Here is a 14,540-nt window from a genome sequence, read left to right as displayed (position 1 = left end):
AACCCCATTAGCCACGTTCTCAATGCGTGCTCACTCAGTAAGGCTGATGTACGATAATGGGATCAGGGCAGAAATCCAGTTTAACAAGTATATTTACCATACGGCAGGCGCTAATGTCCATACAGATTTTTCACTTAAAGAATAAATCTGTTCTTCTCAGACACCTGGAAGACCTTGGCAACATATACAACAGGTAACGCCTACAATACATGACCTGATGACAGTTATCTCAGAAAATACAAAATCATAAATAGTTGGGAAGAGGATGCCCTGTTGGATGTACTGTTCTCATGTGAGAAGGACGCTGTGTATCTTGCCAACTTTATCCTTTGCCCTCTCCTCCAAAAAAGCTATAAAACCAATTACTTTCTCCTATGCATATATGGAACAATAATCTGATCGAAAATTTCACCTAAAATCTTACCATAAAACTTCTGAATAGGCTTCACAATTCTACTTCAGCTGAGGTGCTGTTTTATTTTTTAAGCAGACAGAAATGAAGCTGTTCATTTTTCCCAGCCTAGAGCTATTGTTAATAATGAGACTTTCCCAAATAGCATTTCCTTTATAACTCTTTTTCACACCATTTAAAAATTGAACTATTAGTAATGCAAGTATGAATGCTCTGAGCAGCTTGTTAGACATGCATATTCATCCTTTTATCAGCATATTTCATTTTTGCTAAGCCATCTCTTTACAGGCTTATTAGGGAGAGCTTGAATAATTGAGGAGGAAAATGATTACATTATACTGGGAACAACATTTGGTCTAAAGAAAGAATGTTGTTAAGAGTTTGATGGATGCCTCAAATTGTGACTAACTCCATGATTACAAGAAACAAAATAAAAATACAACCAAAGAAAACATCAGCACTTTTATCAGACATGCCTACGTGCTCCTGACCTTGGAAAACAGCAGTGGTACTGATAACTTGGTAGGAGTTTTAAAAGCCTGTAGGATATACATAATGGAAACAGGAGATTAGGAATCACAAAGTATGGGTGTGTCAGTCCTACTCTGTTATCAACATAAGCTTCAAAAGTACACATAAGAAATTCTGTCATGGGTCTTTACGCACAGTTTGTAGATCCTCTGCCTACAAAAAAAAAAGGTAATATATACAATGTAATAAAATAATGCCACAAAAACATATACAACAATGCACAACAAAGCCATGAAATGAAGTAATTTCCAATGCAAACCCAAGAGTAGTGTTTGAAATTAAAAGGGAGCTGGTGGAAATCCACAGGGATAAACTTTGCCCTCATTAAACGGTGATTCTATTTTTAGCAGAAAAGGGCTGATGTACCCTGGGCTTTTTGGCTGATCAGCTGAAGGTTCAAATTGTAGGTTATTACAAATAATTACAGTTATTCGTAAAACAAACAAGTAAAAAAATATATTATTTATACATACAACATAGACTCAATGAATGGTTTGGGTTGGAAAGGACCTTTAAGATGATCTAGTTCCAATGTATCTCATTGGAGCCACATAACACGAAGTAAACCTCAAAACAACACTCCCAGAGGGCAAGGATCCCCAGACTGCAGAAGGACAACAGGTAACACAGCGGAACCACAGTTGTGCCTGACTGCAGTGCCCCAATGTCTCCGTTCTGGCTGCTGCCAGCTCCTGGGTTTGGGACACGCTGTTCTCTCAGTCCCTTCCTCTTTTTTGTGTATTAAACATTCGGTGCATCTCAAGTCCTGACTCACATTCATCAAACATACAAGCAGCAAACAAAGGAATTTCAAAAGCAAGGGAAAAAAGAACCAACAACCTCAAGGTATTATAATTCCTTTTTTAACTGAAAATCAGTAACTCAAACAGGAAGGGAGCAGGATGTACCAGCTTTACCGTTTCTGAAGCAAATCAAACATTGGAAGAGCTCTTACAATACTGAGAGACATCAATGAGCACCGGCGATGAAAGGGCTGAGGCAGGGCGGCTGCCCCACAGCCGGGTGCACTTGGAGCTCCATGCTGTTACCCCTAAGCGCTCTCATGGAATTGTTTTCATCAGCTGCTTGTGACCATACAACATATATCTAGCTTCTATCTTCCTTTTTCTTTTTCCCCTTTTTTTTCTTTTTCAAGGACTTAAGTAACTAAAATCAACATAATACACCGTGTAAAGAGCTACAGCGAGCATTACAGGCAACTGTGTGTTTAACAAGCTGGATGAAACCCTCTGAAGGTAATGGTGTTCTGACACTATGGCTCCTGGAGCCACGGCTGCCACTCCTGGGCACCCCTACACCACATGGAACCTGCAGACCTGCCAACACAGCAGGCACACGTATAATAACATACAGCAATAACACTCTTCCCAATAAAGCCATGTAGAGATTGTTCCAAATCTTTGCTTCCACCAACGGCTCTTTTCTGCCTCCTCATACACGAATCTCTTGCATTACGATCTGGAACTATCTTCCCATATCTCCCCACCTCATCAATTCTAAGAATACCCATTACTTTCTCTTCCATATCTTAATTTCATTTCTTCCTTTGCTGCTATGTAATAGCCCTCTGTAATTACTTTTAATCCAATAAGTATTTTGAGATACAGCATGTAAGTAAGATACTGGAGGAGAAAAAACACACTTTTTTCTCACATTACTGACAGTCCCCAGGAAATTAAAAATACACTTGTGTGCTGCAATTATTAATCTTTACTTTCAATTTGAAAACCTTCTTAGGAGCAACAAACAGCGTCTGATGTTCAATATCAAATCTTGATTGTTGCTTTGGAACATTCAAATGAGTCAAATGAGAAAGCAAGTAAAGCCAGCATTACAAGCAGCAGGTAGATCAGAAAAATCTTTCTGAGCTTTTCTATTTCAGCTCTGTTGCCATACAGAAATAAGACTTGTTAAGATGAAGAGTTTAGTTGGCGCTTTTTACAAACCAGACTGCGTTTGTGAAGGGGGTGACGCGTATTTGGGAAAGAAGACAGAACCATCAGAGAGATGGCACTTCTGAGGAGAAGCTGTTACTAGTGGCAGTCTCAACAGCAGCCACCCTTGCTGCCCTGCTTCAGGAGCTTGGTCCCACTTGTCACTTGGAACAGGGCAACCCTGGGGCACAGAATGGGGCGATGAGAGGCTGTAGAACCCATGGAAAGGGATCTGGTGGCTCTGGTTGACGGCAAGCTGAATTTGAGTCAGCAATGTGCCCTGGGAGTCCAAAGGGCCAACTGTATCCTGGAGTACATCAGGCCCAGCACTGCCACCAGGTGAGGGAACGGGTTATCCCACACTGCTCTGCGCTGCGCAGCCTCACCTCCAGCACTGGGTCGGGTTTGGGTGCCACAATATAAGAAGGACATAAAACTATAACAGAGTGTCCAAAGGAGGGCTACAAAGATGGTGAAAGGTCTGGAGGGCAAGAAGTATGAAGAGTGGCTGAGGTCTCCCTTGGTTTGCTCAGCCCAGAGCAGAGGAGGCTGAGCGGAGGCCTCATGGCAGCTGCAGCTCCCCATGAGGGGAGTGGAGTGGCATCACTGAGCTCTGCTCTCTGCTGACAGCACCCCAGGGAATGGCATGGAGCTGTGTCAGGGAAAGGGCAGGGTGGGTGCCAGGGAAAGGTTCTTCACCAGAGGGCAGCGGGCATGGAACAGGCTGCCCAGAGCTGTGGGCACGCCCCAAGTTGCCAGAGTTCAAACGGCATTTGGACACCTCTCTCAGACACAGGATTTGAATATGGGTGGTCCTGCACAGAGTCATGAGGTGGACTTGATGATCCTTGTGGGTCCCTTCCAACTCAGGATATTCTGTGATCAGGAAAATACAGAGTAAAGGACGATTCCCCAGAAGCAGGGTGAGAGGACAGCTGCCCATCTGGAGCCACAGTGGATAGCCAAGCAGACTAGTACAGCACAAGCACACAACACAAAAATTAAGGAGTCACACCTCTAACAGCTTATTTCACAACTCGTATTAAATGATGACAGAGTTGTAGGAGGATTGCCCACAGCGGGTCTGCTTATTAAACTCATTACCATGGCAACAGAAAAAGAAAGAAGCCATCTCCCTACTCCCATTGGATGCCTGAATAGGGAAGCATCCTTCTAACTCGGAGCAGCAGCAACCTCCCTTCAACCCAGGAAGCTCATCACGGGGCTTAATGCATGGGAGGGCTTCAATATAAAAACAAAGCAACTTACACCACTCTACAAGCACTGCTACCAAAAACATCCACCAAAAGGCTGCTGCCCCAAGCCCATGTCCTTCTGTGCAGGAAGTGCTGCCCAGCTTCTCTGCTGGAACTGACGCCACTGAAGAATCAAGGGGGCCCTCAAGAGTAAAACAATGGAAAAGACTTAAAGGATTCCAATTCATATCAAGTGAGGTCATTTTTTGCCACGTATTTCTAGAACTGCTTCAATTTTGTACATCAAAATGTCTCTTTATGTTTGGCATAAAGTACTGCCCTTAATCTTCACATAAAGAAAGAAAGAAACTAACGCAATAATACTAGCATGCTGGTGAAGGAGTGAGGATGGTGAACCTAATGTAAAAAAAAAATAACAAACCCAAACAATTCAATAATCACATTTTTCACTGCACAGCCTGCTATTGCCACGCTGACACGTGGGCTTGGGTCAAACATCTGCCCAGCTCCTGAGTGCCCCTCCTGGCACCCCCTTGTCACCTCCCTGTCCTACAGCTCTGGGCAATGCCACAGGTGCTGGGACCTCATATATCAAACATACTGATTTTTTAATCTAAAGTGTCACAGTTTGATGAAAATCGTATTTATGCAAGGTAAGCCAGCTTAGAGTCTATTTCTTAAGAGTTCTAGCTAGATATAGTTTGCATACTTTATAACAGATCACAAAATGCTTTTTTTCTTAAAAAAGTAAGTAAATCCTGGGATTTGTAGATCATGGCATCAAATTCTAGTAGAAAGAGTAATGACAAAAATATGTGGCCACTACCATGGAAAGATTAGTCTAATGAGGAGCAGTACAAAGTTGTAGTATTTCAATCCAGGACAAAAATCACACTCTAAGAATGCTCGTGACTCCAGGGATCAATAATATAGCCATATGCTGTGTAACTTTTAGTATCCATTACATAAGCCTCGATTTTTACAAAAAAAAACCTGCACTGATTTGTTCTTTTCATATCTTTAACATGAACCTCTCTGGACTACTGCTTTATGCAGAATACCAAATTAATGGTTGAAGTGAACTGTTCTTACAATTACAGTGTTGGATTTTGCTACAGAATGATTTGAACACATGTGGTAGAACTGCTCCAGTCTACCAGTAACTTTTCCTTCTTGGCACCTGGAACTAGAGCTCTGTAAAAAGAAAAAAAAAGAAAAAAGAAAAAAAAAATACCACCAAAAAGCAATTCAAATGGATGAGCTTCACAAAGCCACTTGGGAAGAGCAGCTATCTGAAAACCAGCCATAAGGAAACATACATATTAATATATCCCATTGTTTATGGGTTTCTATCAGTTTGTTCACTAGAAGAAAATAAAATGAAGAAAAAAATCTGAAATTTCAAGCAATGCTGCCAAAAATAAGTCCCCTTCTAGATTACTCTCCCCATACACTGACATACTTATGCCAGGGAAAGATTTTCTCTTAAACAGCCCCGACTGAGCAATGCAAAATGCATCATGAGCCATAACAAAACCACAAATCAAGACATTACATAATTTTCCAAGTCTACACTTCTGATGATTTCAGAATTACGTATCCTGAAATTGCAAATTTTGACAGAATATGTCTTCTTCAGACTACTGATCAAGACAAATTTGAGGCTGAACAGATCATTATAAACTTTTTTGTGCTTGCAAGTCACTCAGACTTGATGCACACTTTGTCTGTCCCCTTAGACTCTTTTTAAAGGAAAAAATGACAGTAAAGTTACACAATTGAGGATGATAATTGAAGACTAGACTTCAAAACAATGAAACTGTGGCGCGTTTTCATACGTCAAATACTATTTGTAAATTCCCCAGAGCACATGGCCTTTCCACGCATGAAATGATTTACACACATATCCACATGAGCTTGTACGTACACAGAATCTGAAAATGAGAGCAACCTCTGACAAGGAGAACAAGGCAAGAATATCTCAGATCTCCAGCTCAGATCCAAGCTGTTCAACCCAATGGGGTCGAGTTCACCTCATGGCAGCAATTCTGAGACAGCCATGAGGCGGTGGCACTGCCCTTGGAGTCATGCTGGTGCAGAGTATGCCCAGAGTCACGACAGTACCAGTAGACACGCCAAGAGCTGAGGAAAGATAAGGCTTTGAAAAGAAATCAAAATCTGATCATGCAGGAAAAACAGGGTATTTCAGGGGTGAAACTCCATGGCACAGCAAAGTGTTGTTCTGAAGCCTTCAAAAAGCAACAGAGAAACCAAGACGACAACTTCACCTCTCTTCCCTTTCCAGAAAAGAGAACAGAAATAATCTTATTCCTCATAAAATTCTCAGAAGATAGCTGTATAACAGGCATGAGAGAAGGAAATATTTCATTTCTAAATTCTAATTAAGGTCCTAAGCACATGTTACTACTACTACTTCCATAACCTTTATCCCTTCACACATCTCCCCAGTTTCCACCTCAGACCCCCTCCTAGAATACTTCCTGCCAGGACAGAAGTTTAAAATCAACCTGTACCCTCCTTCCTCAGGAAGGCATTGGTGTTGCCACGATCTGTTCTCCAGCAGGCACCTGGTTTGAATGGGGAAATGGACACAGACTGCTGCGTAAGTGAATTCTTGTAGTTGCCACCATATACAAAAACCTCTCGAGTATGAAACTGTGACAAAAAAATAAACCTGGCTGACTAAAGAAAGATGCATGTGTGCATTTGGACAGCAGATTTTACCCAACTTACTGAAAAATATATATAACCCCTTTGCAAATTAAACCTTCAGGCAAGAGTGTCCAGCTGGTTGACCTCAATAACGAAGGCAGAAAAAACCTGGGCTTTCCTCATTACTTAGGCTTCATGCTTCTTTATCTCACATTAGCACGTTAAAGACACAGCAATTCTCCTAAAACTAAAAAAAATGCACAAAATAATCCAAGCCTCTGTGGCTGAGGTGCAGAGAGCATGTGCCCATCCTGGAGAGTGGGCTCCTGGCTGCGCTGAAGCCTCAGCACCACAAGCATTAGCCCCTGTCTTCACCAACAAGCGTGGCTACAACTGCCATTACTTCTTTGCATTTTAGCAGTTACCGATGAGTTTAAAGTAGAGTAAGCATGGATTACAACTTAGAAAGGGACCAGGATGCCATGCTGGGAAGAGATTCCCAACAGATTTCTCAATTAGGAGGACTTCCAGGTCAAGAAAGCCCTTGAAACAAGCAGCCTACAGAAAGATATTGCCGTACCTTTACACATATGTAACTACAGGGCAGCACAGGAAAAGAGCAAGAGAACATAGAAGGATGTCAGCAAGGTCTGAGGTCCCTGTGAGAGCAGGAAATTTATAAAATCAAACTTACAAGTGGAGAACACACGGTGTTAGAAGGGGACAGAAAAAGCCCAGGAGTCCCAACCAGCCCAAGCTTGCAAGATTTCTGTACCAGCAGTGTCTGTTGCTCTGTTTAAATGGGAGGATAGAGAGTGCGACACACTTGCAAGCCTGTGTGATGCCAGGAGGACTTGTAGGGCACCTGTTCCTCACTCTGTCTTTTCCTAAAGCAGAACAAAAGAGACAAATATCAGATGGTGTAAGTAAGTACGTAAAGGGATAAATCTTCCTGGTCCTCACAGATGGACCACCAGAAGCACTTAAACATGAGATGACTGCATCATACACTACAAATGTAGCGCGGTGCCCAGACATCTACTTAGCCCAAAAGACCACTGCTACAAACCTCATTTACTAGCTACGGAAATTCTGACTTAAACTACCAAAACTTATCAAGAGCCATCTTAAAAACACTTCTTTGTCCACATTATCCTGTTTGGAAGCCTGTTCCACAACCTCCCTCCTCAGATGGTTTGGGATCTTTTAATGTCAGACTTCAATAAATTCACAGCTTGCTCAAAAACATTCATCTCGTGCCAATACTGTACTTTAACTTCAACAAGTTTCCTCTCTCATCGTGATATTTACCTCCCAAGCTACCAGCTAGACTAAATAAGCCATGCGTTTGTAACCTTTCTGCCTAAGATCAGCAATTAAGCTTAAACTATTTTCGAGTCTCAAGTTCCAGAGAAGTTACATAAGAGCTTAAAATGCCAGGAACATTTTCTGAATTTTTTAAAATACAGATAGAAAAGAGTGGGATGCTCTAGAGGACTGCGAGTCAGACAGCACTAGGACAGCATTAAAATAAGATGCCTGGGGTAATTATAGGCTGTTTCACCAGACATTAACCACAGGCAGGACCGCAGCTGTGACAGGACTCCGAATAAAAGAATTAATAAAATTTCCATCTCTTAATGCCAGGCAGTGTGCTTTCACAGGAAGCAGATCTCCTATTTGACAAAAGTTTATGGCATTTCCCCAGCAGCACATCAGTCTTCTGCACAAATGCTGCTGGGAAAGAAAAAAAAAAAGCTATTGTAGACGAGTGACAAGCATAGATAGTACAAATCTGGTAAATCTGGTAATGCTATACTTAAGCAATGCAAAACCATTACTAAGCTTAAACCACTGAAAAATGTGTGAAGATATTTATAGGCTTCAAGTATGCGCACGCTGTTTCAAAGACTACTTCAACGTGAAATTCTTTCAATACTTATGCATCCCGTCAGCTGTGCACGCTACTTTCTTATGTTTTCATACTCTCTAATCTCCACAGTTTTGCTGTTTAAAATTAACAGCGTTGGCTTCTTGCTGCACTTTGGCAGAAATTCGCTGCCCTCTCCTATTGCGAGGCACAGCAATCACCATCTGTATGTACTGCGGTCGCAAGCCTCCAGGTGATACTGGGTTGGTATTGTTTAAAAATCAAACATTAGCAGGTCAAGGAAAACAGCAGATGATCGTTCTACCAATGATTCATTTGCCATTAGTCCCTCCTCGAGATTACAGCACTGTGTGAATTGCGCTAAGGAGTCCTACTGCAGCCCGCAGCGAAGCAGACGAGGAGCAGAAAGGGAGAGAACGCATTAAATGCCCACGTGAGAGTAAAATTAGAGGCAAAGATGTGTGTTAATTATATGGTTGTGACAGCAGACAAGTCAATTTTCATAAACTCTTAGACTGAAGAACTACACCTGAATAGACCGTGAGTGTCAAGTGTTTCTGTCGGTGTGCTCACCTGCGGCTGGGTTTAAAAAGCACAAGCTACATTCAAATACTGAAATGCAGCTCTCCTCGTTTCTGACTATCTGCTAAAGAACTGCTGAAGGTGACGTTCTATACTAACTGCTTTCACAGCTACACCCATGCAGCCTGCTTTGTTTCCACGCCAATTTAGGGTAGCAGGGCGAAATACCCGTGTGCCCTGGGAAGGGCTGGCGTGCCTATCGGAGGAGATGTTTATCTAGCACCTGATTACATTCTGCCCAACTTCACCCACTGCCATCGGCCCCCTTAAAATCTTAACGGAAAAAAAATACATGCCCACACCCTGTTCTGTTACCAAAATAAGACAAACGCAAACACACCAAACAAAAGGCATTCATTTGGTAGGTCCTGAGCCAGTGCCGTTTGATGGCCTGTCGGCAGTCAAATGAAGCAGCTCCAGGGAGCGTAACGCATTTGACCAACAAGACGAACAAACATCGTTAGGGGCCACCTCCCCATAATGGGGCCCAGAGCTGGGGAGCAGCTCTCCTCTGCCCAGCCCTCACTGCAGAAGCATCTCTGGGCTTCCATTTGCCCCTCCAGCTGCACGCAGACCCAGGAAACAGGTGGAGCTGAGGGACGCTGCCTCAGTGCTCAGCTGCCCTGAAAGCTCACTTCACTTCTACACGTGCTGCCCTCCTTCCCATGTGCTCCTTTCCAATTTAGTTAGCCACTGAAGGGACTAAACATAACCACGTAAGGATCTTCAGTGCTCCCTAGCACTGGACTAAATTCAGGGAGAATTTTCCTATTCAAACCTGCCATCTTCCTTTCATTATGCTTCCTCAATTTTATCCTGTACTTTCAGGCATAGGTCGAAGCAATCTCTGTTCATTGCTCTCTGATACGAGGACAGACCTGCATTGAGTGGTATGAACGTACACAGCCACGTATGGATTCCTTCACCCCTGCTCCTTCCCTCAGCACAGGATAAAAGAGCTGTTTAATCAACAAAAAGCTCAAACTTCAAGCAATCTTAAACTCTAAAATCCCTTCTGTATTGATGTAAAAATTGATTTGTTTTGCAGCATATGAACATAGTGTATCTGACAGATCTCTCCATTACTGTCCCGCCGCGCAAAGAATTCTGGCAGATGTAACTGTTAAGACCAAGTTATGCGAAGACTTCCCTCAGTGGAAGCCTACAGCTGCCTCACAGGTGAACCAGGCAGCAATGGCATGGATGGGGACGGGAAAAGATGCGGCACAGGGAACAGCCTGGAAACAGCATAGCAGAAAGAGTAATTCCATGGAGTACAGGAGAAATGAAGAACAGAGCAGAGAACTTCTTACAGCCACAGGCTCACCGACTTATACAGTCACATACCTGAAATTGAACTCTGAGTTGCTTGTACTAATTCTACATATTTTCAAACTGCTTTTATATTTTGAAGATTTTGCAGATAAGAAGCATCTCCAAAGTTGTTTTCACTCTTGAAATCATACATATGACAAAGAAATAACCACAAAAGGAATGGATCGGACTCATAAACCCAACAGTGATTACACACAGTTGAGGCAGGATTGAAAAACTGAAATGAAGTCAGGGGAACAAACACCCCACGATCAATCAGTTCTTTCCTTAGATTTAAACTAAATCCTAAATTCTGCAAAGGATCTTCACTTAGACAGACTCTTCCATTTGGATGACTGCAAGTCCCTCCCCTCACTTGGGATGGCTGCATGTGAAAAAGAAAACAAATTAAAGACAGAAAGAAGCAAGCAAGTTTTACAAAATTCTGTATGCCCAGTTCAACTTGGAAAATGCATTTGTTTAAAGAGAAAAATCTGTTCCTGATTTCCAACATTGGATATTTTATGAGAACATTGCCAAGAAAAGAATCCAAGGAATGCCCTTACACGCACAGAACACATGAGACAACTGGTGAGCAGGCCTGTGATCCTTTAAACAAATAAATAATAAAACAAAATCTCCATTTCTACCATGAAGCCCTTCTCTAGGGAGCAAGCAGCACATGCCTGGGATTTTTCATGGATAACTTCTATCATAACTTCTTGCTATTATTAGTATAAAAGACTTCCCTCTCAAATCCACAGCTGTAAGACAAGCAATGATGGAAAATACTTCCCATGCACAGGCCAGCAGTAAGCACAAATGTCTGCTTCGCAGTGTTTCTTGGCACTACTTTCCTTCAACCAAAGCTATAAACCAAAGAGAAACTCCAGGCAAATATCACAGGAACGTGACCTCATTTTTAGCACATGCCAACAAACTGCAGCTCATGAACCTTCTAGGAATTAAGCCTTTTGGAAGAAAAGAGGTTTCAATCTTCCATTTATCTCTAATTCCAAGTACTGGTAACAATCGCGTTGCATTGCACTGTGGGTGCCCAGCTATGACCAAGCACTGATGCAACTCCTGTTGCATGTGCCAGGGTGAGCTCAGCAGCCGTGCAATTGAACCAAGAAGCAAAGGGCTACCTTGGTGGCGAGGCAGAGGCACATCACCCACCTCATTCTCTCCCAAGCATCTCACGGATAATGGGGAAGGGTGCTGCAAGGAGAGACTCTGTGCCACTGTGCCACCACTAGGGACTGTGCAAAGAGAGTAGAAAAAGCTACAAGAAGGAAAAGAAAAATAAGAGGCAGCTCCATGGCCAGGCCCCTGAAGATACTCGGAGATGTGGTTTTAGAGAAGGGATTTTATCAACTAATCCTACACAGAACACACCCACCAGGCACACCAACTTTTTCACTCCACAAACTCAGCACCCACAGTTTGTCGTATCAAGGCTGGTCATCATAAGACTGAAAAAAAAAAACCAACAAGGTGGGAGCCAGGGCAGTGTGTAAACAACTTCACCACCCCTCCCAGAGCCTTCAGAGCCTAAACAAAAACAGTATCTGAGAGACAGACCTGCTGTGCAGCTTCGAAGACAAACAAATCCTCCCCCTCGATGAGTTCCCAAGCAATTCTCTTCAACACGTGCTGAGGTCAACAGAAAGAAATCAATGGTAATGCCCCAGCTGATTATTTCAGGATCCTCATTTTCAAACCCAAGTTAATAACGTACTGCATGGTAACCAGTGCTCTTCAAGGTAAGGAGAAGCCTACTGCAAAGTAATAATAGTGGTGGCTTAGAGAAAACAGTACGTAAGGGCAGACAAAGAGAAAAAGCACTCCAAATACATGGCTATTCAACACAGCTCCCCAGTGCCTTGGCTGGTTTGAAGCACGGCCCTACAGAAGGCTTTGTGTCGCACAACTAACAACTTGCCTTACAAACACAACCTGAACAATTCGAGAACAGTTCCCGCACGTTCAACTGGAGATGCATTCAAAAGCACGGCTGCTTTTGCTTTAGTATGAATTTCACCGCATAGAATTACTGCTGGACGTAAGACTTCCCTGACAACTTTGCTCCTGAGTTCGTTTTCAACCAGGTGCTCAAAAATACAGAAGAACAAATCCTACCAGCTGCCTACTTACCCAAAATGGTTTATCTGCTATGCTCTTTATTTAAACAACTTCTGGTCTGTATCTCTACGTTAATGCTTTAAAAGGTCTCCGCTGTCGCTGTTTCTAAATTCCAGTGATCCACGGAATTATGTCATGGACTGAAAACCCCTTGCTCTGCAGTTTAAATAGAGCTGTTTTGTTTTGGTTGGTTGGTTTGCGCTTGGTACGCAGCAGCACTTTCATTTAAGATAAACCAATGCACAGCAAAACCGTGCCGTTACGTTAATTAAGGTTTTGTCGAGAAACGCGGGATCGCTACTCCAAAACAGGCAGGAAAGAAACTTCGGGTCTGCTTTTTCATTAACGGTTGGCAAACGTACCGAGATCCTTAGCGCAAATAGAAGTCATTGGGAGAGCGAAAGCAATCGGCGTTTTGAACAGCTCCGAGAGAGGAGCGAAATACTCACTGCACGGGCTGACAAGCAGCCAACCATTGAACCCGACCAGCTATTCTTTCACGGGGAAAGGGTGTGTTTTACAGTTCCCAAACTCCTCCTTTACAACAGCTCCGCGCTGTCGGCTTTCAACTATTGCACCTCGGTAACAAAAAGACAGCCGCAACAACACCGATTTCGAATAAAAACATTAGTAGAACGTTCTCAGGAATGCCAATTAAAACCCTCGACCCCTCCCCTCCCTTCTTGGCCGAGCACACCCCCGTTCCCCAAGGCTCCCCAGCAGCCCCGCTCCCTGCTCCTCCCGGGCCCTGAGACCCCCGGGAGCCGCAGCCCACCGCCCCGGCCGGCAGGAGCCCCCGCTGCGGGGCACGCCCGTCCTTTTGTCTGCCGGCACTGCGGCGTCCCCGCGGGCTGCCCGTCCCGCTCCCTGCTCACAAAAGGAGCGATACATCCGCGCTCCTCTCGGTAAAGCGTTGAATAAACGAATCAACTTTTTTTTTTTTTTTTCCCCTTCCCCCCCCCCCCCCCCCCCCCCCCCCCCCCCCCCCCCCCCCCCCCCCCCCCCCCCCCCCCCCCCCTCGAAGGATAACATTTCAGCGCCGCAGCCCCTCCTCCATCCCACACAACCCAGCCGGAAACGAGCGCGGGGCTCGGCCCCGCTCACCCTTCAGGCAGAACATCCCGCACCGCTTCGAGCCGCGCCGAGCTGAGCTCCCGCAGCCGCCGCCCGGCCCCGCCCGGCCCTGGCCGGCAGATGCAAGGCGGCTCGGGAAGGGGGGAGATGAAAGGGCCGCGGTCAGCTTCCGTCCATCCCAGCTGCTCTCTGCATGTGCCAATTAACGGGCAGGCATTGAGTCGTATCACCAAGGCTGGAAAAGACCTCCAAGTTCATCCAGTCCAACCGTCCACCTACTACCAATATTTATCACTACACTGTGTCCCTCAGTACATCTAAACGTTTCTTAAACACCTCCAGGGACAGTGCCTTAGCCACCTCCGTGGGCAGCCCGTTCCAGCGCCTGACCGCTCTTTTGGAGAAGAATATGCTCCTAACATCCAACCTGAACCTCCTTTGGCACAACTTGAAGCCATTCCCTCTCGTCCTATCACCAGTTACGCAGAGGCCAACCCCCACCTCGCCACAGCCTCCCTTCAGGTAGTTGTAGAGAGTGATAAGGTCTCCCCTGAGCCTCCTCCAGACTGAACAATCCCAGTTCCCTCAGCCGCTCCTCCTAAGACCTGTGCTCCAGAGCCCTCACCAGCCTGGGAGTCACGCTTGTGGGTGGGTCTCTTCCAACTCACGCCATACTGTGATGTGACTCCAAAAACCACAGGGGATGCAGCTCCAAGAATTTCTTGCATGCTCCCCTTTTTTTTCTG

General features: G+C 44.4%; 1 protein-coding gene across 17 annotated transcripts in view; it reads right to left on the bottom strand.

The window, feature by feature from the left end:
- Positions 1 to 14,540, bottom strand: part of NHSL1 (NHS like 1) — a 163,399-nt gene that overhangs the window by 67,226 nt on the left and 81,633 nt on the right. For 2 of the 17 annotated variants that reach the window (XM_046939112.1, XM_004935693.5), the window contains exon 1: positions 13,825 to 13,899. The exons of 14 other annotated variants lie outside the window; for them this stretch is intronic. In XM_046939112.1, the coding sequence (XP_046795068.1) occupies positions 13,825 to 13,840 (16 nt within the window). In that variant the 5' untranslated portion in view covers positions 13,841 to 13,899. Of the gene's footprint in view, positions 1 to 7,482; positions 10,366 to 13,824; positions 13,900 to 14,540 lie in introns of those variants that run through there. One more of the 17 variants, XM_046939113.1, reaches the window with a different exon arrangement.

Source organism: Gallus gallus, chromosome 3 (assembly GCF_016699485.2).
Source record: "Gallus gallus isolate bGalGal1 chromosome 3, bGalGal1.mat.broiler.GRCg7b, whole genome shotgun sequence".
NCBI classification, from domain to species: domain Eukaryota; kingdom Metazoa; phylum Chordata; class Aves; order Galliformes; family Phasianidae; genus Gallus; species Gallus gallus.
This window is presented reverse-complemented; position numbering and strand designations above follow the sequence as displayed.